The sequence below is a fragment of the Ascidiella aspersa genome, chromosome 3 (assembly GCF_963924565.1).
Source record: "Ascidiella aspersa chromosome 3, kaAscAspe10.2, whole genome shotgun sequence".
Lineage (NCBI taxonomy): Eukaryota > Metazoa > Chordata > Ascidiacea > Phlebobranchia > Ascidiidae > Ascidiella > Ascidiella aspersa.
In genome coordinates this window covers 20,417,854-20,445,808 of record NC_139449.1, presented here as the reverse complement: position 1 = coordinate 20,445,808, position 27,955 = coordinate 20,417,854, and the positions used below count along the sequence as shown (strand labels likewise).

At 35.1% G+C, this 27,955-nt stretch overlaps 3 protein-coding genes across 3 annotated transcripts; all 3 read right to left on the bottom strand.

The window, feature by feature from the left end:
- Window positions 1–148: 148 nt before the first annotated feature.
- Window positions 149–12,736, bottom strand: LOC146160711 (tudor domain-containing protein 5-like). The gene is made up of 14 exons (XM_083384993.1): window positions 12,664–12,736; window positions 10,518–11,657; window positions 10,023–10,268; window positions 9,667–9,943; window positions 9,504–9,600; window positions 9,177–9,399; window positions 5,439–5,623; window positions 4,996–5,188; window positions 4,671–4,787; window positions 3,614–3,810; window positions 3,109–3,292; window positions 2,509–2,659; window positions 1,757–1,998; window positions 149–288 (listed from the first exon to the last, which is right to left on the bottom strand). Exons 1-14 carry the CDS (start codon window positions 12,734–12,736, stop codon window positions 149–151), a joined length of 3,465 nt encoding a protein of 1,154 aa, XP_083241119.1.
- A 7,057-nt stretch (window positions 12,737–19,793) lies between these two features.
- Window positions 19,794–26,129, bottom strand: LOC146160710 (isocitrate dehydrogenase [NADP] cytoplasmic-like). The gene is made up of 9 exons (XM_083385637.1): window positions 25,947–26,129; window positions 25,467–25,643; window positions 25,138–25,252; window positions 24,715–24,817; window positions 24,357–24,534; window positions 22,855–23,006; window positions 21,320–21,460; window positions 20,663–20,825; window positions 19,794–20,165 (listed from the first exon to the last, which is right to left on the bottom strand). Exons 1-9 carry the CDS (start codon window positions 26,063–26,065, stop codon window positions 20,066–20,068), a joined length of 1,248 nt encoding a protein of 415 aa, XP_083241763.1. The 5' UTR covers window positions 26,066–26,129; the 3' UTR covers window positions 19,794–20,065.
- On the bottom strand, window positions 26,129–27,783 carry LOC146160709 (uncharacterized). The gene has a single exon (XM_083385638.1). It carries the CDS (start codon window positions 27,770–27,772, stop codon window positions 26,657–26,659), a length of 1,116 nt encoding a protein of 371 aa, XP_083241764.1. The 5' UTR covers window positions 27,773–27,783; the 3' UTR covers window positions 26,129–26,656.
- Between the last annotated feature and the right edge of the window lie 172 nt (window positions 27,784–27,955).

The following is a 27,955-nucleotide window of genomic DNA, read 5'->3' as shown; positions in this document are numbered from 1 at the left end:
GCTTATTTAAAAACACAACATTTCGGCGAACGTCTAATAATGTGGCGGGCCCATTGTTGCGCGTGGGGGCCAGTTTTGAAGCGGAACATTGGTGGCGAGTCCTGGCACAGGGGTGTAGTAATAACACGCACCAGACCCAAATGCATTGCTATCGACGACTGGCCCAAGTCGGAGGTTTTGTGGCATCATTGGCGGCGGTGGCGCCCGGGATCTTTGAGAGTGCGGTGCCCGAGAATCGAATTGTAACCTTGTCAATGAAGGATTGAAAGGTGGCGAGGAGGCCTTTAACTGGCTGAACAAAAGTAAATCAGCTAAAAAAATCTTGACTTTGGGGTCGCCAAAAGACTTTTGGGTTTAACAATCTTACATCCGGTTGTTAATACAAAATAACGGAAATATACCAAAAAAATCCCGTTCTAGAAGTTTGGAAATTCAAAAATGTAATCGAGCATTTTCTAAGCTTGCTTCACGTTTATATTTCCTGTACAGACAAACTTAAAAACTTCACCGGGGTAACAATAGAACTTATACCAACCGCATTTAAACTGTAACATGCCTCTGGACGCTCCTTATTAGCAACTATACGGGACCACTTTTGGGTTAACCAAGGCCAGTGATTTTCAAAATGTGTGCCGCGGCACAGAAGTTTATTAAAATAATTTCAAGTGTGTCTACTGTACGTAAAGAAAAGCGTGAAACACTCGAATTGAATGCAAACTATCCATTCGATACCTAAAAATGTTATGGTTTTTACTTAGATTCCTGTGTAGTTAATGTGGTTGTTAAGTTATAATGCTATACTTTTGTAAACGCGACTTTTTGTTTACTAATATGTCATAAGCTAATATGTTTATAGTTTGTAGTACTAATGCCAGTACTTACATAATAACAAAGACCATTCAAAGTGACATTTTATGGTGGTACAGAAAGTATTACAAATGATATCACAAAAAAAATGGTAATGTGCTATTTAAAAAGTTGTTAGTTACAAAAAAATCGTATTTACTGTTTTAGGTCATAAAATATGAATTTTTGTTTTTACATTGAAAAGCAACGACAGAATCCTAATAAGTTTGTAGTTGGAGGTCAAGCAGCTTCTGTAGCCACTAAAATTTGATAATTAATTTCTGGATGAAGGAGGAAGTGAGGCTTTCATTGTTTTGGTGTCAGTTTGCATTGTGATATTAGCTTAACTAATTATTTTGCAACACACAATGTACCTTCGATTGCTAATATACTATTTTCTAAATTAAACATTCTGTCTAAAAAATATTTTTTTTTTTTAAGTTTTTTTTAACCCATCATGACATGTAAGCGTTTTTGCGGAAAACATCTGAGCCACGTAATATTTAAAATGTATGTTTTAAAATCGAACATTTGGGGGATTAGTTCCAATAAATATATAATTATGATGCTTTATTGCAGCTGGATTGCTCAGATCTAATCTTAGGTCTTCATTTTGATTGACAGTATCTGTTTTGCACAAAGTTACTAAAAATAACTATTCTCTACTTGGTGTTATGATTGAATGCGTGTACGTTTTAAGGTAAATCGTCTGCTATAGTTGACCTGCAGATACTTACACCGCACTTGATCTGTAATGGTTTGCAGGGATTGCATTGCTAAATAAATTGGTGAATGGGCCCGTCGATCCTTGAGGAATCAACCCGAAATCGTTACTGACTACACCTACAAACAACAAAGAGTACTTCTTATTAGTTTGAGCCAGACGTAATAAAAAAACACAAGAACTTACTCGGTAAAGTGGCAGCCCTGTTAATGCTTGGATCCAGCGAGTGACTGAGATCAGATGGAGGAGGGTTCGCCGTCTTAAAGGGAGGAAGTTGTGTCGTCGTTGATTTGGAGTTGCAGGTTGCAATCTGGCCGCCTTTTTCGGATATCAAATTTTCGAGCACTTTGATGTGCGTCGACTGGACCTTCAACTGTTCCAGGCTTTCCAAGCAAGAGGTGGCCAGTACCTCGTCTATCATCGACTCTCTGTAAACGTTGCACAATGAATTGTTTTGTGCATTTTGTGGAATTAGTAACAGTAATTACTGTGCACGCACAAGCGCCACCAATATTATGCGTTCGTTTGCAATCGTTTGTTGAAATAGGTGAACAAATCCAGTGATATTTACATTTACATATAACCTAACAGCTGTGTTCGTCTTTGCATCTCTTGTTTTGTATATCCGACGGTTTTAACATACTGCCGCACATGTATGCATCACATATTTTTGAACTACCATACTTAGACACCTCTAAAAAATTTTTATACCGTCACAAAGGCAATCAGCAAATGGATACTAGTGTGTACATTTTTTCTAACAAAGCTATCAGGGCAGATGAATTATTAATAATTTAATTCATGAAGAACATTGTTATATTGCTTGTAGGATCTCAAAAGAGCGTGTAAACGATTTAAATAGCCTAAAAAAGAAGAGCTGTATGACAACATGGTGCAACCATTTTGAGCAAATCGTGATAGAAAGAGGAAAAACAAACCGCGTCTCCATCATTGTTTGGTGCAGGGAGATCAATTCCTGGACTTTTAGTTTGATCATTGTTGCTCTAAATTGCGAAGGTGACACTGTTGTTTTTGGCACTTCGACAAAACCGTCTTGTGATTTTACTTCCAAAGTCTCTTGCCGATCATCTGTCAAATTAAATTACATTTGGTTGAAGAACGTGGTTATTTGAATATTCGTATTTATTAGGCAACAAGCACATTTTCGTGCTGTTAATTAATTACACTAAAATACTTTGGTATACTATACACGAATTGGTAATACTTTAAATGATATCAATACCATAAAGGTCGAGTAAATTGACAGCATGTGAATAAAAGCATTTCCTCTTTTATAACTGAGTTTCAAATATATTTTATTCACATTAACTGATAAGTAGGTGGTTATATCGAAACGTCTTGATTATGATGATGTCGATTTACTAAAGTTTTTTGTTTTAACTATTATTTTCAAGCTACATTAAAATGCTCATTTGCATAATTGCTGCATTTGCTGGAAAGCTAATCGGGGTTCAAAGAGGCTGAACGATTTGTAATCTTCGCTCCAAAACGTCAATACATCTATTGGACAAACCAACCAGCTTCGGAATCGCTGCAATTAACGTGTTCCTGGCATTTAAATGTTTCCCAGGCAACATCAAAGAACTTGCACAGACTAGATGCTTCAGCGTGCCCTATGCTGCGTATCATGCCTGGCACATCACACACTCTGTAAAGGGAAATGAATTGCTTTTCCTCTCCATGAACAACTGCACCCTTAACCTGAGAAAACAGTTATTGGCAGTTAAGCAATAAAAACGTGGTTGTGCTGCTATGTGCCAAACTATCAACACTTTGGTCATCACAGCAATCTCTTAGTGTAGTATACAAATTATCAACACCAACAAATCTATGTTAAGGCTATTGGTCTTTCAAATATAATTTATTCCTCTGGTTACACATTTTAAACACTTAACAATATTGATTTTTTGTTATAAGACTTGGCTAGTTATATGATAACACACCAGCATTTACTTTTGTTATGTCCTACAATAGTGTTGACATATTGGATAAACCTAATATATTTTGAGTTCAGTTCTAAACCTTTAATCTTATAAGTTCTTTAAAGAGTTCTGCATGGGAGCTTTCATTAGCCAACACCAACTCCTCGAAATATTCTTCTTTTAAAAGGAGCATTGGTACCAGGAGATCTTCAGATTTAGGCTTAAATATGGCGGAAATTTCTGCACTTGTCAGAAATAGAGTGCCCTCATAGTTGATAAAATGAAAAGTCAAGGTATCTGGTGGAAAAAAGAATAATGTTTTGATGAACTTTGTCAAAAAGGTACCTATTTGTCATCAGTATAGCGGTTCGAAATAGAAAATATATGAAAGAACATCTTGTTTTTTATGTTAGAATGCCTGACCATGGTCTTACACATTATAAGTCTATTGCAACAAAAATAATTAAATTTAGTATTTAAATAGAAACCTTATTAATACAACTGTCAGATTGATTTATGATCATAAATCCTAGATCTAGGAAATTATCAAAAAAAAAAGAAAAAAAAGTGGCCCTATTTTGAAATAACAACTTTCATTCAAATTCATACAAGAGTGTTTGTGACTTCACAATACAATGTCTACACTTTTGGGGTCTTTCATCAAACATTCATAATAATTAGGCAATTTCATATCAAGGTGAACATTGTTAGACATTAGCATGATGTACTAAAATCAATGTGTAGTGTTGATAGCAAGTTAAATAAAAATAAACAACGCAACTTATTAAAAAAGTTTCTCAGGATGCAACCTAGACATACTTTACATTTCCTTATTCAAATGATACTAACCTGAAAAGTGGCATATCTCAACAAACTTGTTTGGCAAATACGCTGTTTGATTGGCTTGATAATTGTTGTTTTTGTCAGTTAAACCTAATTTCAAACAAAAAATAATTTGTTAAGTTAATCATACTGAACAATAAACTTTCAAAACTTCAATTTTAAAAACAGTGTTACAAAAATAAATTTATTTGTCAAGTGGCCACAAATGGTATTAGAAATAAAGCCACAACAAAAAAATAATTTAGATGTTACATATTGCTGAATTAATTACCTTGACCTCTACAGCTGACTAAATAAAAAACCCTAAAATATACCACTTTGCTGTTTCACTTTTGGCTCAACTTTCATGCTGTTAGAAGGCATAGGAAAGCCTGGTGGTGGGGGGACAAATCGGGACAAAATATATCCCGCATCAGGATTTGTAGCCATGGCTGCAATAAATAAGGTACTAAACAAACTAAGGACTATTTAGTTTTGTTTTATACTGTTAGCAAATAAATCCACTTGCCATACTTATCTCGTCAATACTCTTAATGGACTTGTTCAGAACTAATTTTCTTTCTACATACCATAATTTTTAACATAAAACTAAAATTGTTAACAGTTTAAAAAATAAATCAAATAATAACAGATGTATGCCTGTGCAAGCTGATGGACTGTAGTCTTGTTCATGAAGGTGGTAGGGAGGTGGATCATCTGTACATAAAGGAACATTGGCCGCAACAGTTGGATTAGGTGGGGCAGTACTTTGTTGTGTTGAGCAATTCGTTGTAACAGGTGGTGACTTTTCTGTTTCCTCTCCACTTGAGTTCTCCAGCAATGCTGGTTTGGTCTAAAAAAAGTTTGGCTCCCATTGCTTTAACTAAAACCTACAGCAAGATTAAAATGATAAAAAAATTTTGGGGGAAAATGTTATCACATTTGGTGTTATTTTTGGTCAAATATTACCTAGCATGTGATAGTTTTAGACTTTTTATATAAAAACCCTGAGCAACATCATTAATGTTTTTTTTTTTTAAATGCTATTTACTACAAAACTTTTCACTTTATCATTCTATTGACTTATTAGAAAGTAGTCTTACCTCATCCAACTTTTCCTGGTTGTGTTGAGATTCGCGTAAAGCTTGAATTTCTTCAGGAGTACATTTATCATCCACATAAGTTGCAAAACCTTTTTCAATCAGTAAATCATTGAAAAACAGATCTACAGTATCGGATTGCTTAGTGTCGCACACAATCAACGATAGAATGTTATCAGGACTTGTATCTAAAACATATAATAGACCAGGGTGGTCCAAGGTTGACAGCATTTATTTTTCTTTGATATACTTGGCGGGCCACATAAAGTAGGATATATAAAATGCGACATGCGTGCTAGGAGCGATCAACGATTTTCGTAAGGTCGGGACATGAAATGTTTAAAGATGACAACAAAAAGCATCGTCAAAAAGTAATGTGATAATTAGGGATGTTCAAAGTAGAATCCCAAGGTATTCTAGAATAATAGGTTTCGAATCTAGAATAACGAATCCAGAATAGCGAATCCAAGTATATTTTTATTACATTATCGAACCTTCAATCTACCCCACAAGGACCTAAAATCACAGCAATAAATCGACCAAACAATTTGCTAACATGTGTACATTATAATAAAAAAATCTCCCATATGTTTAACATTCCTAACAACTGTCATTTGAAGCATTTCTGTAAACTGTATTATGTCAACTGTCCAGGTTGTTGCCAAAACTTATATTTTTGCCAATAGTGAGTACAATGAAACACTGCACACAGAAATCATAAGCAATTCGGTCCTGTTTTTTAAAGCATTGTTGGGTTTTAGTGCTTTTTTTTAACTAACATGATCTGTTATGCAGTCAAATAATGTACTGCAAAGAATACAAAGTTACTATTGACATAACGAATTCTTGACAATTACGCTGTGCATTACTGCATAACCTCTCTAAATATTGGCCTAAAGTTGACCTTACGTAACCCTATAGCGCATTTTGTAGACGGCCAGCACGTTTTACAATGCAATATTACTTTTGCACCTTAACGCATTTAGGGCAATTGAACTCCACACCTGACATTATACGTTAGTCGCTCGCCCAATAATGCTTGATTGGCACATTAGACAAAGCATTTATCGCGAGACGCGGTAATTGGTCGCCTTACATTTAAAGCAAGCACTATAAATTGGTCGCCGCAGCGACAGGCCAACTTACCACACGCGTTTGTCCAATTAGGCTCAATAATCGGCGGTAAAACATTAAATTATATCGGTTCCAATTACCCAAAATAAACGGCAGAATTGGATTTGAATCCAGATGGGATTCAGATTCAATATTCTACTTTGAACATCCCTAGTGATAATGAGACGGCTGGCAAAATGGTGCGCGCGAAGCGCGAAAAAATTGCGTATTTGACAAAACAGAATACTGCATTTATAAGCGTAGAATGTTTTTTAACTAGATATATTTGGCTAGAATTGCACGATGGAAAGGTCAAGGGTGTTAACCTTTAGTCACAGTGAAATCCTGTAAAATTATACTTTTCCGAAGCGCTATATATTTCATCGTTCATTTACCTAGTGGCAAAAATAGTAATTTATATAGGGTCATACTTTTTATGTTATGTTTACTGGTCCATTGCAAAGACGTAAAACAAAACGCAAATGTAACCTACAAGTTCGCAAAACAGCCATTTTGGAAAGTTCCATAAAGGACGTACTGCGACTTTCAAACCGATCTAACACACACCAAAATTAGGCGTTTTTGCCACCCCTGGATGAAAACTTGGTGGGCGATAGTAAACTGGTTAATTAATTTAATAATGTAACTAGGTAATAAATGTGACTATAATCAAACAATTGCAATATGCTTGCCGATGATCGTTGGTCAGTTATATTTCTTTGATTAAACCCTCAACTTTACGTATTACAATAATTCAACAGTGCTTCGCGGGCCACAAAAAATGATGTCGGGCCTGGGTTTGGACCACCCTGTAATAGACCATAAAAATAAAAATACTGAATTTGGTTTAATTGTGTTAGCAACACAAAACAAAATAAAACGAAAGTTAAAAAAAGGCTTTGGTCATTCTTAAACTCCCACAAGAGTAACATGGGTAGTGTTAGAAAGTTAATTTCCTATCTTACTCTGCTGCATTACCCAACTTGATCTTACAATTCACGGGACCAGTGTCCACTGATGGACCAATATCCGAACCAAGCATTATCAGTGTTTCGTAATTCATTCTCGTTCATGCTATTCAATACGACTTTAAATACCTTGTGTACTGAGATTTGTAAATATACTCAATGAGCAATTGAGTGAAGTGACTCTAGAGTTCAAAAAGTTAAAGACAGGTACCTTAGTAGCCTGCTCCTTGGGAGTCAGGTGTGACAAGAACGTTTAAGAGACTTAGGTAGCCCTTTAAGAACCAGCACCTACAAGTTTACCTCTAGCACAGGGACGGGCAACTTCTTCGGTCGGCGAGCCAGATATGGGAAAATGAAGTACTTGGCGGGACAGATTAGGTACTGCCAAAGCTTGCATGTTTTGCCGCATAATAGCGAATAATTGTACTCTTCAAAAGTTTAAACACGGCAACACTTTCATTGCACATCTAACAAGCCTACCGCTTTCTTGCCGACTTTGGAAATAAACTAAGTACAGAACTTAGTAAACCGAAAATCAATTTGTTTGAATGTTATAAGATTAATATATTTTGGTAGTAGCGATACATTTATCTTATAACATCCAAAATTCTTTATGATTGATGTGCAACCAGAATCATTTGGTTTTTACCATTTGGATTCAGGCAGGTTTTGTTATTCAAAAGAAAGTTCTGATTCTTGCCGACTCAAGTAAAAAGTACTTGGGCATCTAATCCTTGTTAAATTTGTGACACTCCTTGTCAAACTTACGTTTCATGGCAAATCCATGGGAAAATATTTATTGTTAATTCTAAATATAATTTTAACCCAAAACAAAGAAATAAAGAATAACTAACAATCACTATTTATTTTGATGCAGTAACAAACACTATTATTTGATGCAAGGAAGTAGTGGGGGGTTGTAGCTGAATGTGGCCGCGGGCCACATTATCATGTAAGACCGGAAACTGTCTGCGGCTGCTCAAAATCCAGTCACTGGCCGGACCCAGCCAGCGGGCCATATGTTTCCCGCCCCTGCTCTAGCAACTACACGTCCCAAATGCTTAACATGTTATAAGGATACGCCCTGTGTAGAAGCAATATTTAATCGACTTAAGTGGTATATATTGTAATCATGGTTATCTGTGTGGCTGTAAAAAATAACCTTATATTCTCATCAAATTTAAAAAAATAGCCCTAAGGGCCAAAATGCGATCACGCCTGACCTAATTTTAATCAAAGTCATTAAGCTGTGGCATTTTCAACTTATAGGCGTTGTACCATATCTGGGTAAGTTTCCTAAAACCATGTTTATCGCTAATATATACATAATTAAATTATATTCAAGCAAGCGAGTAACCCTGGTAGCAAATTATACCAACGTAAGAAACACCCCCTTGCAAAAGTATCCCAAAACAATTATATTTTTTGCACCTGGTAACAAATTTGTAGATTTTACCACTTATAACAACTAAAAGAAAGTGAAGACCAAAAAAGTCTTTACCCAAGTGATTTAAAGAAAATGTACTTTTAAATGACTAATGTTTTGTTTCAGTTTTTACAGCTGAGAAACCTTTTGTACAGAGACAATAGCATGGTAGATTGCAAACCATTAAATAATATCAGTCACTTTGTAGTCAGCGTATAAACTGTAAATTCTTACCAGTTACAAGGGCTACCAAGCTTTTGTCTTTACTCATCTCCAACAGCTCTCTTCTAGATTCAGCTGACCACTTTTCAAGGTCCCCAGGTTGCAGGTGGGATAAGCGAGCTCTTATCATTTGGGCAGGAAGAGTGTGAAATCGGAACTTGAGAAGGAATAGGGTGCTAACAGCAACGGACGCAAAATCACCATAGTCCACATAAAACACCTCAACAAATCCATTCTTTGAAAAACAGTTATTTTTTAGTAAAATGTATTTTGAAATTACTTCATGTTACTAAAAAGTTGTTTTTGTAAGCAGATTGAATTTTCAATTAAAAACTGTACCTTTGGTTCACTTGTTATGATTGCCCGATTCCAGTTTTTGTCACCATGATATATAGTAACACAAACCTGTCCAATGTGAACTAAATTTGGAGGCATTCTAAAACGTAACATGACAGTCAACACAAACTACAAATAGAGCAATATTTTTGAATAAAGACTAAACCTGTAATATTTTGCATTCTGGGTTGAATAAAAGCTATCCATTTCATTCATGACCTTATCCAAGGCCTCAGTAGTATGAGTACCGATGACCTGAATCATAAAGGCACCCGGAGACACAACATAGGATATAAATATATCAAAGTAATCCCATTCCTTGCTGGGCATGACTGGAGGGTTGTAACAAACACCACTACCAACAGCATCCATTGGTCCAGACTCCACTTTTATTTCTTTATCTATTGGCCATGGTTCGGCAGAGAGATGCAAATAAATCTTTCCTGTATAAAATAGTACAATTGAAAGGCAAAAACAATTGTGAAATTGTAGCCAAAACAAAATAAAAGCAAAACAATTTACCTTTTACAATAGAAAAACTGTCAAACAGTTCACAAATCAACTGTTCTGGGCATGAAAACCCAAATTCTTCATGTGGAAACTGTTGTCCGAAATGAATTTGGTACAAGTCTTTTAGGCTTTTGCATTTAATGCCGTCAGAAAAACGCCCAAGCAATTTTTCCATGCAAAGTTTGAAGTTGGTGATGTCTATTTCATCTTCTACTTTGTCAAATGTTAAAAAAGGGTTACTTTTGTCGACGTTAATTGCTATATAATTAGATAATTTTATAACTACATACACCCTCTGACAATAAGAATATAGTACATATAAATAAAACTGGAAATTAGAATTATATTTAAAGAAGTCTACCAAAGGGTGATACAATAGTTCTATTTCTCATTGCCAACATATTTTTCTAGCTATTACTTGTTTGCAAAGACGTTTCAAGTTTTTTTTGTAAAATATTTACTTTTGGAAACCTCCAATTTTGACTTTTTTAAGTAATTTTAACTTACTTTTAATTTTTTTGCAATTTATCTCAAACTTTCGTAGTGCTAATATCCAATCTCCGCATTCTGTTGGTCGACAAATACTAACTTTGTCAGCCATTGTTGAAATAAACTCAATTGTGCTAAAATAGCCAATTTTTTTCAAGTCAAATTGCTTTTTGAATTTCTGCTTGTAGTATTGGGGGAGACATATCGCCCACATACCAGTTGGGTGGTCTTCTAAGACAGCAATTATTTCATCTTTGAGATTGGTGCAGGCTGGTGGCTCAAGGGACTTAAACAATTCAGCCACACCACTATCAGTTGAAATAAAATCTGTTGATTGTTGGGCATTATTGAACGAAAGCTTTGGAGTTGTTACCACAGGTTCATTAACATTTATAGCCTTCATGTTGGTTTGATGATTTGTATGACTACTTTTAACAGAATGACAAACAGTTGTAGATGGGACACTGGCAGCTACAGGTGTAATTGCTGGTTGAATTATAACATCAGAACTACCACAAGTTACTACTGTTGCTTTGATTGTCACATCATTTTTTAACCTGCATTTAGACTGATCTAGTTGAGCTTTGGTTTCAATACGATGGAGGTATGTTTGTAAGGTTTTAGAAGGAAAAACATACAAGTTGTTTCCATTACGGTCCTTTCTTCCAAACTCAAGTCTGGCAACATCGTGCATATTTAAAATGATATCACCAATATTTGCAATGCAGTCTGGAGGGAAATTTATACCATTTACTTCTTTATATAAAGAAGGAAAATCAGATACAGAAAATCCTTCTGGGTGTGCTTTTATAAGTTTGTGGACAGAAACTCTAATAAATGCTGGTGGATAATTCGAAATTCTTGAATGAGAAAATGAAGGTTTTGCCTGAGTCCTGTTATGGTGAGATGGCATACTCTCTGGAAAAAACTTGTTGTATTTCTTAGGCTTTCTTTGGTTCTGAACCATTTTTAAGACATGCTTTGTACTTTCATCAGCAATGGGGAAAAATGTAAGTTGATTGTTGACCAATTTCACATAAAGAATATCATTTAAGCTTTTGGCAAATTCAAGTGGATTTGCAAAGCCAAACTGTCGATTGGGAAACCTTTCTCGAGTTACAGCATAATAATCTTTTTCAAGCATCGACAAACTCAAACCTAAAAATAAACAAATTTAAAATATGAAGTTTACCAGGGTTGGGATTAAGCACTAGACGGCTCGCCAATGCGAGTGCAAACCGCTTATTGCGAGTGCTGATTGACACCCTCTCACCCGACTGGGGAGTGGCTACTACGAGAAATTTAATTAGTTGGTGTAGGACAACTTGTGTTAAGCACCACTACTAAGCGAATTATCACTTAGCGCCAGTTATTTCCTTAAACACTAAGGCGCAAATACATTCAACACTACATAAATATTAAGTTTAATCAAAGTCACGTTCAAAGCTTAATATAATAAAGTCTCTTGTCCCATTTTAAAATTGTTTACCGCCATCAATAAAATACGTCGTAGCTGCAGTGGTAAATAGTTATGAACTTGAGGTTATTGTTTAACTTAACGTTCTTAATTTTTAAATGTTTAACCCGGTTGTTAACGCTGTTGGAAAAGTTTATTGGACTTGCGATGTACGCAGCGATAAGAATTTTACCTTTCTGTATTTCTTGAATTGTTTGTATAAGAAAACTATAAGCAATTGCTGCACTTTTTGGTAACAACAAGTTGGAATACAAATGTCTTATATTAATATTTGTAAGCAGTGTTTTTTAAGATGTTTTGAGGGACCGAAGCGGCTTAATGAACAGTCTGATATTTTAAAATATTGCCTACTTGAGTAACTACAGCTAAGAATTAGCAATGAGTCTGCATATGGTTGTTAACTTTGCGAATGAAAGGTTTAGTTGAAAATTTACAATTATTTGGTTATTATTCGCTGTTCCACCGGTAACTATTAGGTGAAAATGTGGCGTTTTGTTTGCGGTAAAACGCCCTTCAAGCACAGAAAAAACATAATACACAAACAAGAGAGCGCGAGATTTTTAAAAATTCTGATCACTTTTGTAAACATTTCTCAATAAAGAAAAAGGTTCTAAATTACCAAATAAGTCACTGAGCACTGCTACAAATAAAACTCAAACTTCCCATTTGATGGTAAAGCTAACTTACCATTTGGAGCAGATATCAACAGACTTCTTATATCCCTTTTAACTCTCTCTTTTTTGGCAACCAAGTCCGTCATTTCGCATAAACAATACTAGACAGTAATTTTAGGTCTAAAAAGTGTTGTACTAAAACAATGAATGGGCAAAATAAACTTATTAAAGAGGCTTGCATTTTGTTTACAATGCACTTGTTTCTGTTTAGCCTAGTTTTCTCAAATAAATTAGGGTATACAAAATGTCCATACTGAACTTGTTTAAAAATTGTAAGTTGGATAAAATGTGTGCTTGTGGCAACATCTCATCACAACTTTATGGGTAAGGCCAGTGGTTCCCAATTTTTGAGGCATAAGACTGAAAGCCCAGTGTGCATACTGTGAAAGTCGCACACAAATTTATGTTTACCCTGAATTTGTATATTGCAGACTTAGATTTCGAAAAAAGGTTGACCTGTGATAGGACTTGAAGGGGCTATTTACCGGGACACCAAAGTATTTTGAATCGCCACAACGGATGAAAGCATAAATAGCTATCCTGACAAATAGACAATAGGCACCTCCTAAGCCTAGATACATGGCTAACCAAGTAATTTAAATTGATTTCAGAATTTATATGACAATTATGCAAAATTCAAAAAATCAAATTTAAAACTACCACCATCCAAACTAGAACCCAAATAAATATTTAATTATCTATGGGTGAAAGTGTAAAAGAGAGGTTACAGCAAATAGCTACTTTCACAGGGTTTTCCAACCTCAAGGGTGCGAAAAATCGCAACGGGACTTAAAACCAAAATGTGCACATTGTGCACTTACGATATTCGGTGCACATTATGTGCACTAACGATATGTTTATATTTAAAGGTGCACTATGGCTAAATATGCACCTTAGAGCACAGTAGTATATTTTGGAAAAGACTGGTTGCCCAGAAACCGGTTACCAACTTCGAAGTACAGTAACCGACCCATTTGTCATATATGTAACAGCCAGCTGGTCCCGGAAATTTGGTAAAGGCGATAGAATTAGTTTGCAACTAAGAAGTACCTCCTTGCACTATGCCTTAGCTTACAGCGTTGAAACAAATATTAAAATAACACACAATGTTTGGGTTAGGGTGTCGGTTAATGTTTGGGTGAGGGTGGGTCAAGTATTATTATATTTATTAATATTGCTTAACCTACCCAAACCTAACCCAAATAATTTCGTTGCGATAGGATTCTAGACCAGTGTTTCTTAATAAGTTGAATGGTTCACCCCAGGGTGAATAAAATTTTTGCAGGGGTGGAACAACCAAAAGGGGTGAATAAGGGTGAACTGTCAGAAAAGGATGATAGCTTGCGAGCAGGGCGGATATTCCGCGTGTTTATTTTGTGCTGTTGTATATAGACGAGATAGTTTTATCATGTCATGAGACAAGGGTGCATGAAATCTAGAGATTTATATACTGTTCTAGACCACCTGCTGCAAGTTCAATGCACATTCGTGCACATTGCACCTTCGGTGCACATAAATTGCACATTTCACCGATGCACATTCACGCTATGTGCACGTTTCATGGATGCACATTGTTTTGAGCCCAACTCAAAAATCGCTCAAACGTGCAAAATCCAAAGATTGCCAATCTGGCACACCATAATGTAGTCTTACATTGGAAATTTTGGTATAAAGTGCCAAGTTGCATACTGGGATGACAGGCCACTGTGGAAAGTATGACATGTGTATCTGCAAGTTTTTATTGACAGACCCAACCTGCACGATGAACCCCCCAAATAAATCTCGTCGAGATCTGCCATACTTTCAGATGGGCTGACAGGATGGAAAAATAGGTTGTGGGCTTGTGGCAAGACCCCAGAATTCTTGATAAGTGATTTACTGGAATGCAGAATAAATTGTGAACAATTTAGGAAAATATATTTTTATGTATGTATTGTATAACTCCAATTGTACATAAACAAGTATCACAAGGTTTGTAGTTTTCAATGTACATACAACGCTTAAAATCAACATTCTTCCAAAAAACTTATTATAAGGATAAAAAATAAATGAAACAAATGCGCTGGAAATTAAAAGTAAATAAGCAGAACTCTGAAATTGAACGAAAATGTTAGAAATGTTTTAACAAAAATTGTACCATACTTACATTTTGGAAACATTTTCTAATTTTGACTCGCCACACAAGGAACATTCAAGCCAGGGCTGCCACTCTAAATTTTCAGTTTTCCCTACCACACATGCAAGTTTTACCCTACGTTTTCCTTACGCTATGGCGGGTTGATCTAGGGACTCTATTGACGTAAGTGGGGTAAAAAACAAAATAGAAAGAGGCAATTTGCCTGGCAACCTGTTGCCGTACTTCAAATTTGAAGTTATTTTTTTTAATTTTCTAATTTTAGACAAATGAGCCGGTCCCCAAAGTTCGAATTTAAAGTTCGGTAAACGGCTAGTGCCTTCTTCTGCACAATATTATCTCGTTGTGGTCCCGTTTGGAAAGTATGGCAGATCTCGACGAGATCTCGCGGGTGCACGGCCGAAAAAGTTGGGGTGACCAGGTGCAACTGAGGTCAAAAGTGCACCCCGCTTTTATAACATATAGGAAAACCGGGTGCATATTTAATTTCCAGGGGTGCAGATCTAGTCTGTTGAGAAAAAAATCGCGGGTGCACTTGCCATACTTTCCATAGTGGGTTGTGGTAAGATTCAGACCAGTGCCGAAGTTTTCCCATCCGTTTATCGAACTTCAAAATTCGCACTACCGTACATCTGGTTACAGTAGTGCGAAGTTCGGTAAACAGGCGAGCCGGGCAAATAGCCTGTTTCAGCAAATAGGAAATAGACAAAAACAGTAAAAATGATGTGGAATGACGAATATTTGCTACGACATTTAGATAGGTGTAAATTTATACAAAAAAACATGAAGCCCAAAAACAATCTCAGCACGCCAAGTTCGCCCAAGTTGAAACGGTTCCAGTTGGGCTGGCTTATATTCTTTAATTGTTGTTATGGCGCTTAGTGTTTGGGTGTGGATGTGTAAATTTTAATGTTTAATAATATTGCTTAACCTAACCGAACCCAAACGCTAACCCAAATAATATTCCTTGTGGTAGGATTGACAGGCGTCACCGTTGCTATTTAAAAAGAGTAAAAACGCATAATATTATTAACCTGTATGATGCAATTTTAAATAAGTCGTCCTAAAAAATGGGAAAATCTTTAATTTAAAACAAATAACAAGTTGTATAATTTAATAGTAGGCTTACTTGGTAAATAACTCCATTGCAAGTGTCTGATCCCCATAATTTTCTTTTTTACCAAAATACCCTACTTTTCCCTACAAAGTACAATTTAGGTATTCCCTACTCCCTACTTTAGGCGAAAATACCCTACCGTAGGGTAACATCCCTACGAGTGGCAGCCTTGATTCGAGCGCTAAAAAAAAAAGTTTTTCCAAAACTGGCGGGAAACAAATGCAAAGTAGGCATAGAAATCTTAAATTTATTAAGCCAAGTGGTTATTAACTTATTACAAAGGTTATAACAGTGCCTATATATTGTCAATATATAGGCACTGGTTATAATATCCAACACAGTGGTCGGCAAACTGTAGACCGCGGCCCAAATGTTGGCTTTTAAGCCATTTTTAGTTGGCCGTGGAGAATTCTTCCGTTTTGCCATGTAGCTGTGGACTATGAGCCGCTTGAATCGTGATAGCTGTAGTCAGACTTGTCAACGAGATAATTCTAGTTCTATTTCTAATTTTTACAGTCTGAACAGCACTTGTTATGCTATAAGGCAGGGGTCGGCAACCTTTTTCCAGTCGCGGGCCAAATCCAAACTTAAAAAGGTCTCTGCGGGCCGCACATATTGATAACTAAGAATTGTGTTATTAAAATGTTAGAGCAACTGTGAATCAGGCAGGCCTCGGATATTTTTTGCACTTTAAAACGTGTTTAATTACATTTACATAGGCTTTAAAGTGTTAACGCAAAGCGAATGAAAAGTGTAATAAAATTACTTTGAGGGAACGCGATAACATTTAAAGTTAATCTAGCTCAGTGTTTGTTAACTGTTTTAAGTCAAGGCGCACCTAGCGAGCGAAGCGAGTACGATTTTATTGGTATACCGTATTATACCGGTATAAGTTTTTATTATATTGCCGAAAATAGAAAATAAAAAAATGTTAAAAAATATACAACCAATATTATAATATTTTGCGCTACACACTTGGCAGCCTTCCACGGCGCAACGGTAAACAATCGCTGATCTAGTTGAAAAGGCAGTATCAAAACGTAAAAAAACCGGACGTATAATAAACATTCGCGCCAAGCGCGAAAATTTTTCCCAATTACGTAGTAAAAATAGTCAAAAAGTATGTGAAATAAACTTGTGTCTAATTTGTCAAAGAGGCGACGGGCCGTAGGTTGCCGACCCCTGCTATAAGGCATGAAAATTAGCACATATACTTACCATTCATATTCGTATTATGAAAAGAAAGACATTTTAGGGTATTTATTGGCTCCTGGTCCCGAAAATACCTTTTTTTCTAATTGGCTCTAGTTTTCGAGATATTCAGCTAAGAAACTATTTTTGATCAATTGCCAGACGAAGGCTTTTTCAGTACCTACATTCGACGAAGTCCTTTAATTTCCCCAAAAGTGTAGTTTCATAAAAACAGAGATTTTATTTTAGGATGAATTCCACACAAAGAAAATAGCCTAAACCAGGGGTGTTTAAATGATTTATGCCATGATCCAACACAGCCAAACCTAACAACATGGCGATCCACTAAACTACGAATAGTAAACATATTGGACATGTTTTAATTTTCATGGTGCCCTGTAGCTTCAAGTTCATATTTATGTTGGAAAAACAGTCAGCAAGAAAGGAGTAGTTACATAGATTGATACCTTTAAATAGGGTACAAGTTTGACCCTTTTCATTAAAAAACATGACCAACTCTTTACGAAGTTCCCACAGCCTATTTAAAGCATTGCCCTTACTTCGAAAGACATTGAATAAACACTACATTGGAAGATCCACACAAAATTTTGAAAAGATCTGGAACCGGGTCGAGATCCGCCATTTGAACACTACCGGCCTAAACCTTTTGGAGTGGTAGAGAGTGAAGAGGAATGTCCGTTCAGTAAGCCTAAAATATCTTAATATGACTCTCAAATCCCGTGCCTAGAAAAAAATATCTAAAAAGTATAGGTAATTAATCGAAACGTCGGTACTCTAATAACATTTTGCCTGCCTCATTTAGCAGCTCAGGGTGGTCCAAGGACAGCATAGCGGGTCACAATATTTCTTTGATATACTTGGCGGGCCACATAAAGTAGGCTATATATGCGACATGCCTGCTGGGAGCGATCAACGATTTTCGTAAGGTCGGGGCATAAAATGTTTAAAGATGACAACAAAAAGCATCGTCAAAAAGTAATGTGATAATGAGACTGCTGGCAAAATGGTGCGCGCGAAGGGCGAAAAAATTGCCTATTTGACAAAACAGAATACTGCATTTATAAGCGTAGAATGTTTTTTAACTAGATATGCTTGGCTAGAATTGCACGATGGAAAGGTCCAGGGCGTTAACCTTTAGTCACAGTGTAATCCTGTAAAACAATACTTTGCCGAAGCGCTATATATTTTATCGCTCATTTACCTTAAGTGGCAAAAATAGTAATTTATATAGGGTCGTACTTTTTATGTTATGTTTACTGGTCCATTAAAAAGACGTAAAACAAAACGCAAATGTAACCTACCAGCTCGCAAAACAGACATTTTGTAAAGTTCCATATAGGACGTACTGCGACTTTCAAACCGGTCTAACTTATACCAAAATTAGGCGTTCTTGCCACCCCTGGATTAAAACTTGATGGGCGATTATAAACCGGTTAATTTATTTAATAATGTAACTAGGCCTATAATCAAACAATTGCAATCTGCTTACCGATGATCGTTGCTCAGTTATATTTCTTTGATTAAACCCTCAACTTTACGTATTACAATAATTCAACAGTGCTTCGCGGGCCACAAAAAATGATGCCGCGGGCCACATGTGGCCCGCGGGCCTGGGTTTGGACCACCCTGTAGCTAATGAACCAAGGTATTGTTTTATTTGAATGTGGATAATATCATAATTTGAATTTCACTTTTGAAACTATTTCGTTTTCTTATGTTATCTGAATTTTTTAAATGTTAAATCTTTGAATGGGTTATTGAACACTTAGTGGAAATATAGCCTAATATAAACGGGTCGTTAACGCGAAAAAGGCACAAAAAACATTTAAAACAAATATCGAATTTAGCATTGTTCAATGATTGATTCGATTTCAATTTAATTTTCTCTAGCACGCCTTAGACTTATATTGAAGGTATTAATGAGGATTGATGTTTAGGTTAATATCTCAACTTGCGTGGGATGTTCCTTCCCTTAGTCAGGTTGTTAAACCCTGTAATAGTTAATAATCTAAAGCAGCCATGAAAAACGTATTGTGTATTTTTCTCTCGTTTTACATTATCAGAAAAACTTATTTTTTTCCTTAATGTCCAACTCATAGGATAGACCAAACACCGCATACCTTGTTTAAATTGTATTTCTTACTGAACGGTATTGAGCAAAAATATAGTTTTTAAAGCACCCAGTTGTGATATTTTTGTTGCGCTTTGCCATCATTCTTGCGACAAAAATAATTTTCACATAAATATGTATAACTTCGGAAGGTGAAATGAGTACAAAAGTTACTGAGCTGAAAAATATTGCAAAACAGTACGAATTTGGATAACAACATATAAATCTATGTAAGTAATAAATATAATATCTCTGTAAACTTGGAACACATAAAACAATATGTATAGGTTCACTTAATTTAAAATAAATATATTTTCACGATTAACGAAAAAACAAAGAAACCAGTTATTTACGTTATATTCTATACAAACAAATAAATTTGCACAATGACATTCCTACTAGATCTTTAATAACTGCAAATAGAAAACTACTTCAGAGCCTTTCTTCGCATAGATTGGTGTAATGGTGTAAATATTAAGTAAATAACAACCCTATAATATATATATATATATATATATATATATATATATATATATATATATTATAAATAGTAAATACTTGTCTATGAAAAAAGTAAAAACAATGTTTATATAGCCAAAATTTGGCACACGACGCCCGAGTAACAATTTTGCATGTCCTTAAGTATAATGTGCAAAATTATAAGTTTGCTCTTAACAAAACAATATCCTAGAACAATGGTAATACGGTGGAATTTCACTTAATTTGGATAAACCATTTCAAATTTAACAAGAAAGTTTGTACGTAAATTGATTGAATTTGCATAGGTGTCCGAAATGAATTTTCAATATCACTGTAAACATGCCTGGAATTTTCCCGAAGGTTTACAGCTGTGACTGTTGAATACGCTTCATTTTAATGGCAAGGTTCTCGGCCAGCTTATCCATAAACTCAAAGGTATTGAGATAGTCAGACCTGGTAACACTAAAAAAGAAGAAAATATTTCCTTATCACTTAAACTTTTGTCTATAGTGTTCATTTATAAAGCAGTTATAAAAAAGCGTTTTTTTGGTTTTATAGTACAACTTCTCGTAACCCAGTGGTTCTCAGTGGGGGCCTGTAACGTGTTTATTTGACATTGAAACACTTTTATCTATTGCCAATTATGCTCACTGTGGAACTTTTATTATTAATTTGCGCTTTTACCTTTAAATATAGGATTAGGAATTTTGAAGGTTCTTGCATCTCGGGACAAATAAAATGGTATTTGTTTCGGTCGCAAAAAGTTTAAATATTTTTAACTTTGATGCACGTCAGTGTTTGACACCAGACGCTAAATCAAGCGTGAACCAACCTAAAGAGTTACACAGTTTTTTTGTGTAAATAAAATCAACTTGGCACTGCTAGAACCAATATCGCTTGGCAAATTTTCTGCAATCAAAAATTATTTTTACTTAACATATCCCATGCTAAATGCTTACTTGGACATTCCCTTGATACAGATGGCCAGATCCTTAGTCATATGGCCGCCCTCTATTGTCTCAACGCAGACATCCTCAAGTGCCTGGGAGTAATTGGTTAGCGCCTTGTTGTCATCCAACTTGGCCCGATGTGCCAGGCCCCTTGTCCATGCAAATATGGAAGCTAAAAACAGATGGTTTACAAAACTGTATTAGGTATTCGTTAACCTAAAAACTGCATTTTGTATAACTGTGTTGTGTATACGTTAATTACATTATTAACTCTAAACAAATGTATTGAACTTAGTTATGTTTACAAAAATATGGCTGTTCTTTAGTTAAACACATTTATACATGTAAAGAAGGTGATTAGAAGGCAAAAGTATATTGTAGTACCTGTTTACTTAAATAAATATATGACAAGTGGAATCAGTTTACGAAAAAGGGCCTTGCCCTGAATATTTTTACCATACCATGAAAATGATAACATCACTTAAACAGGATATTTAAACGAACATTAACACCCTGTGTTATACTCATAAAATTTTATTTTAGGTTTTACTTCATGATATATTATTCAGCACATGGTTAGTTTACAGACGGAAATCCTTTTAAAATGGCTTTTGATTGCATAAAATTGTACACTATGGTATGTGTAGACTGTAGACCCATACATACCAATCGGATTGGTGGAAGTTTCTTGGCCCTTCTGATGTTGCCTGTAATGACGTGTGACTGTTCCATGAGCTGCTTCGGCCTCCACCGTTTTGCCATCGGGACAGATTAGCACACTGGTCATCATCCCCAAGGAACCATAACCTGGAAAATTTTGTTAAGAAATGTTTTATTTTCAAAGAAATCATTTTTTTGAGTCTTGGAAATTAGAGGGTGACTGTTGGGTTATTGAAGGAGTGCGTCACAAGTTGCTTTATACCTGACTACTTTATAGTCCCAGAAACTGCATTACTCTGCCACATATTCCTATTGTGATAGATTATTATGCGACTAGTTGGCCTGTAGTAACCTGTTGTTTTAACAGGACTTTGTGGCAGTGGCAAAAATGTCTATTTAATAGCGATTCGTGGCTCACCACGTGCTTTAAACAACTTGGAACCACAAATGCAGCTAAAACCTATTGTTGGGAGATGACCTTTCTTGCTAATTAATTATAGTCTTTAATAACGAAAGTGCATAATATCTACAGTATAACAAAACAGTAGAATCTGTTCAAATGACTCTGTGGTCCATTGAAATTGTCTTGGTGGCTTAGTACTGGGCCATGGCCCATAGTTTGGGAACCACTGTTCTAAATAAACGACACTAAAGTAAGCATCAGCAGTTTTTGCTGTACCAGTATAATATTTGCCAGAACAGAAAAGCAACAGGATGTCTGTTATCTAAGTTTGGCCACTGGTCTAGAATCCTACCACATTTACTTGAACAGTAACAAAACGGGTTGTCAAAGTTAAAATTGCAATGAAGGCATAAAAATAATAATAATACTTGACCCAACCAAACCCAAACTCGCACCTTTGGCCAAATATTGTTAGCAATATAAAAGACGAAAGTGTGGTAGGATACCAGCGCCAAAGTTTGTGACATAGTGTTTAATAAAATTTTATTGGTTTCATATTTTTTTATTGCACTATGTGTCCTGTCACTCAAGCTTGATTATTTGGCAATTATAGCATAAATAGGATGAAACTACAAAGAAAATACAAACATTTGGACTTTGAAGTATAATGGCCAATGGGTGATGAATATAGTTAGATTTAAAATAACAATTGAAGCCTATAACTTTGTGAATGTATTAAATCTTTATTTATTTTTAACATCGCAAACATTTTGTTCCAAAGTATTTTGGCGTTTAACGGGGATAAGAAATACCTGTTTTTACTTTTTAAATAATCTCTTCCCTGCTTAATTCAGACATCTACATATAATCAGCGTGTTACAGATGTCATTGCAGATCCAAACTATTTTTGGTTGGAAAATAAAGGTTGTTAAAAACTGAACTGGAGTGCTTTATCCCAATGCATGAAAGTACCTTGAAAACGTAGTCAAATGTCTTATTATGAAAATAGATATTTTTTGTACAAACTTTACCGTATATTAGTAATCTTAAGTACTACAAGCACATTCAATAAACACATTACCAGACATTCGTAAGAAGACTCATTTATAACACTAAATAACAATCTTTAATGTTGCACCTTGAGCCACTGAGTCGGACTGAACATCACCATCATAGTTCTTGCATGCCCACATGAAACCACCTTCAGATTTCAGAGCATACGCCACCATATCGTCAATCAGTCGATGTTCATACCATATTCCAGCAGCTTCAAAATCGCTCTTGTAGGAGCTAGAAAAAAAAGATTGCGGTAACAAACTATTAGGGATGTTTAAAGTAGAATATCGCATCCTTGGAATAACACACTATACAAGGCCAAACAAATATAAAAAATAACTTCAGATCAGTTCTGACAAGTGATTTGCTGCTGTTTTTCTATTAGGTAATTGGAACAACTATAATCTTATACATATATTTAAAATACGGTACAGGGTTAGTCAATAGTCAAGGTTAACTTTACTAGGCCAATACTCAGTAAGGTTATGCATAGCGTTATTGTATAAAGTGATAGTAATACATCAAAGACAGTAGAAACTTGTAATCTTTGCAACATATTGCACTCACTACATTTGGCAATAACCTGGTATTTATTATCACGTTTTGTTTATTTTTATTCTATATAGCAGTGGTTCTCAAACTGGGTAAAAAAAAATCAAAAACGACGCTTTGTGCAATAAAATTTTCAGGCAACTTACTTTTCCAAACAAAGCTTAACAAACACAAAATAATAATAACTATGCCGTACATAGACCTAATTGTAATAAAAGCAAGCCAAACTCAGGCTCGATCTACACGCACAAAGTGACATTACGCTAACTTAATTCCAGTGTGTTTGCATACTTTGAGTTTAATTATTCTTTGTGACGTCGTAGTGTTGCATTGTGTTAGTAAGAATTACGTTTTTGGCTGTACGGTCACGGTTTAAAACTTATTGCGATTGCTTCACTTAAATCAGTGATTCCCAAACCTTTTTTCTCCCGTACCATTTCGAGCTTTTGTACAGTGTTGATGTACCACCCAAGTTACACCTTACTAGAATATCTCAAACTTTAACTATTTTAGCATATTATACAAAAGAAAATGAGCACATACCACCTGAAAGACTCTCGCGTACCACCGATGCTGCGTTACAATACTAAATACGGTATCAACAAGCCTATATAAGACTACAAGTGCACCAGTCCTATTAATAGGGTGCAGCTGACCCATGTGATAATGTTAAAACTAACGTGTTATTTTGTGTATATTTTTAAGGGGACCGTGATCAATTTAAAAAATTGCGAGGGACCGTTGCATATTTTTTTTAAAAAAGTTTGAGAACCACTGGTATATAGCCATGCATCACAACTTCTTGGAAATGCCTTTTAATGGGCATTATTTAGAATTTTTGTTATTTATTATTTAGTCTGTAATTTATTATAGAAATTACATTTTAAATATTTTAGCAAATTATTTTGTGATATGTTGCTGTTTTTCCATGAAGGTTATATTAAGACTACCCTTCACCATGAATTTACTATATACTTTAACAAAATATATTATATGCAAATGCCAATTTAGATAACTTCTATTTAGGTTTACCTTTCATAAATTTCTTGAAAAATGTCCTTGAAACGTCCATCGTACTTCTTTAAAATTGTATTCTTTGTGCTAAGGTAAAGTGGCCATTTCTTCTGTAGTGCAAACTTCATACATGAGTGGGCAAAATCTCTGATGGAGCTATCAGTGTTGTACATGGCCATTGCTACACCACCACCATCTTAAAAGACAAAAAAAATTAACCATTATTTTGCATTTGAATTAATTGTTTTTTATATATGCACCCAAATTTATTTTAAACAAAAAAAAATTGTTTATTGAACAAATGCTTTAAAATTTAGTGAAGAACATGTTGGTTTGACACACAACTTACATAGACTAATATTGTATAAATACATACTTTTAAAATTATACACAGAATGCTCTGTTACTTCACCGCTTGCTGAAGTAAATTTGATTGACACCTCACCCTCACCAGGAACAACAAAGTCTGTTGCTTTGTACTAAAAAAAGGCAATAAATTGGTTATTAATGTCAAAAGGGCCTTGTACGTAAAGTAGGAAAAAATCATTTTATTATTTAAATATATTTTAGTTTTTTTTATTGAACTTAAGTAGCTGTGAACATTGGTGGTAGCCATCAAGTGACTCTGTACTTCTAGTATTTCTACCCTAACTACAATAAGGAAAAAGAGCAAACAAGTGTAACTAACTAATGGCCTTAAGTTGTGAAACATTACATTGTTTGCATAAATGTCCAAAGCGTGCGCACTGGGTTATGGTACAAAGTTTATCAAGTCATAAAAAAAATTGCCCAGTCATGCCTGGTCCGCATGCGCATGTCTGCCAATGATTATTGACTTTTTCCAAGTAGTCACAAGTCTTGGTATGTTTTGACAAATAATGGCTTCCCTGAACACTGTTCCACCCAAAATGTTTCTGCAAACAATGTTAAAATAAAATAATTCTAAAGTTTAATACAGTAGCAACAAAATAACATTAACAGATGAAATGTAGTAGACAAACATAGTAATAGGTCAACACTAATAATATCCAAAGATGAAAAAATATAGGAAGTATTCGCGCATAAAATGCATTTATTCAACTAATCTGCTTCGAAAATTTCTGTAGATGTCTCACAGATTTGTTTCACCTGATGGTTCCATTTGGAGATTTCCACATTTTTTTTAATTTAAATTCCTCAACACGATTTTCATCTGGTGTGATTGTAGCACACTTGATTCCAACATTGTACTTTTTGATTGCCTCAGCAGCATCAATGGTTATTTGGTCATTTGTTGTATCTCGGTACTCAACAGACAAATCAAAGCTTCGAGAATAAAAACATGTTTTGGTTCTTAGAGGACTAAAGTGTACTAAAACTATACACTATGCAATAAGCAAGCAACCACTGGTATAAAGTAATTTTCCAATCTATATATTAATAAAAAGTACAAATATTTAAAAGTCAATAACTGACATAACACACAAAAAATAAAAATATACATACATAATTCTCTTTGTAGTGTTACAAAATTTATGTGTGTACATTATACATAATTCTCTTTGGAGTGTTACAAAATTTATGTGTGTACATTGTAACTTAATGATTTTATGTTACTAACATACTTACCACTTAATATCAAGGTCCACATATGGAAAAATTAGTTTTTCTTTGATCATTTCCCATATGATTCTAGTCATTTCATCACCCTTAATTTCCACAACGGTTCCTCCATTTATCTTTGACATGTTTTATATTGCACTTTTGAATTAACAAACAAATGCTATAGTCTGCAATTACCTTTTAACTAACTAAATGGTTACAACACAAAAAACACATTTTAAATGTTTAACAAAACCAAATTAAGCCTTTTCATAGAACAATACATGGCAAAACATAACCAAATATATTACAGCAATAAAGAATTACCAATTAATTTTAACCAACAAATGTTTTTTTTTTAAATGAGAATTGATTCTGTTTATTTAAATTTTACAATAAATATATTCAATTTGGTAAAATAACCTTTGTCTATTAAATATGTATATAACTATATACATATATATACGAAAACTGTTATAGACCTTTCAGTACACCAATCCTTGAGCATTTGAACAAAATGTCTAGTATGACAGGCAAAAAATTATTGACACAGGAAGTAAAGAAAAAGGCAAAAGGAGACTATAGGCAAACATTGGCAGTTCTCAAAATGACTGCCTTGGGAATTGCTGTTGCAAATTGGTTTTAACTATATTTGCCTTCCAAAAAATTAGCTAATGATCAAATTATGTACAACTACATTTTTGTGAAGTATTTTCATTGACAACTTCTCAAAACAGTTAGGCCTCTGAAACATTATTGACCTCTTCTGCAACATCTTCGGTTGAACAGATAATAAATCTTTCATTTTGATCAGATGTTTCTTCGGTCTTTATCTCAGCATTAACTATTTGAAAGTTTTCCCCCTCTTCCTGAACTTGGACAGTTTCTGGGCTCTCTTCCAAAGCTGCATGAGGATGAAACTTTTCTATGTGGCGCTGCAGGTCACCAGGTCCAAGAAACCCCTTAAGACAGAGCTTGCAACGATGTTTGTAATCCTTGGTGTGTTGGGTAATCTCGTGCTGACGAAGGTTGCCAATGTGGGTAAATGCACCACTACAAAACTCGCACCGAAAAGGTTTTTCACCAGTATGCAGACGAAGATGGGTGGCTAAATGACCTTGTTGAACAAAAGCCTTTTCGCAATATGTGCATTTGAAAGGCCTTTCTCCTGTGTGGGTTCTCATGTGGATAGTTAAATTACTGGAATGGCCAAATTGTGCCTTGCAAATTGTACATTGAAACGGCCTAATGTTGTCATGCTTCATCATTATGTGGCTTGAAAGGCTGTTTGGAGCTTTAAAACGCCTGTCGCAAATATGGCACACATAACGCTTCTCATCTGAGTGTGTCCGCATGTGCTGCTTCACGCCCGGCTTGTTGGTGAATCGCTTGTAACAAATGCCACATTTATAGGGCCTTTCAGAGGTGTGCGAGTGGAAATGGCGAAACATCTGCGTTTTAGTTTTGGCCACATGAACACAAAATGGACACTGGAGACCAGTGCCAACAGGTAAGACAGGGTGTTCACTCATTATATGATGGCAGAAATTGTCAAAATTATCAGATAGTGTGCCACATAAATCACATTTAATAGAGTCAACCTCTATTCTTTTGTATTGTGCACTCTTAAGTGACTGCCTGCTTCGTTTAGCTGCAGGGGCCATTTTAAGTCCATCCAAATGTTCTCCATAATCCTCCTCATGAATAACCTCCATTGCTTGTTCTTTTTCATAATCATCATCATCATCATACATATCAGCTAAGTCATTTTCATCATTCAGATCAATTACTATGGTGGTAGAACCATGTTCAAAAAAGTCAATTAACTCTTGGTCATCTTCAGTGTCAGCCATTATCCTAGACTACTTCTGAAAATCAGATATAAGAAATACAGAAAAAATTACCATATCTTATGAAATGAGACAGTTCTCAACTTTGTACCACAGTAACGCCAGCTTAAATAATATTATTTTAGTAACTAAAAGCAAGGCTTAATAGTGAATAATAAGAAATTAACATTTATAAAATTCAACGTA

Excerpts from the sequence above, each read along its gene's own strand:
- LOC146160711 (XM_083384993.1), bottom strand. The coding sequence starts at position 12,736 with ATGACGGACTTGGTTGCCAAAAAAGAGAGAGTTAAAAGGGATATAAGA. Across the intron at positions 10,269-10,517 it reads AAATTGCAAAAAAATTAAAA|CAATTAACGTCGACAAAAGT; the intron begins GTAAGTTAAAAT and ends CTAATTATATAG. Across the intron at positions 9,601-9,666 it reads CAGAATGCAAAATATTACAG|AATGCCTCCAAATTTAGTTC; the intron begins GTTTAGTCTTTA and ends GTTACGTTTTAG.
- LOC146160709 (XM_083385638.1), bottom strand. The coding sequence starts at position 27,772 with ATGGCTGACACTGAAGATGACCAAGAGTTAATTGACTTTTTTGAACAT.
- LOC146160710 (XM_083385637.1), bottom strand. The coding sequence starts at position 26,065 with ATGTCAAAGATAAATGGAGGAACCGTTGTGGAAATTAAGGGTGATGAA. Across the intron at positions 25,644-25,946 it reads GTGGACCTTGATATTAAGTG|CTTTGATTTGTCTGTTGAGT; the intron begins GTAAGTATGTTA and ends TTATTCTCGAAG. Across the intron at positions 21,461-22,854 it reads GTCCGACTCAGTGGCTCAAG|GTTATGGTTCCTTGGGGATG; the intron begins GTGCAACATTAA and ends AAAATTTTCCAG.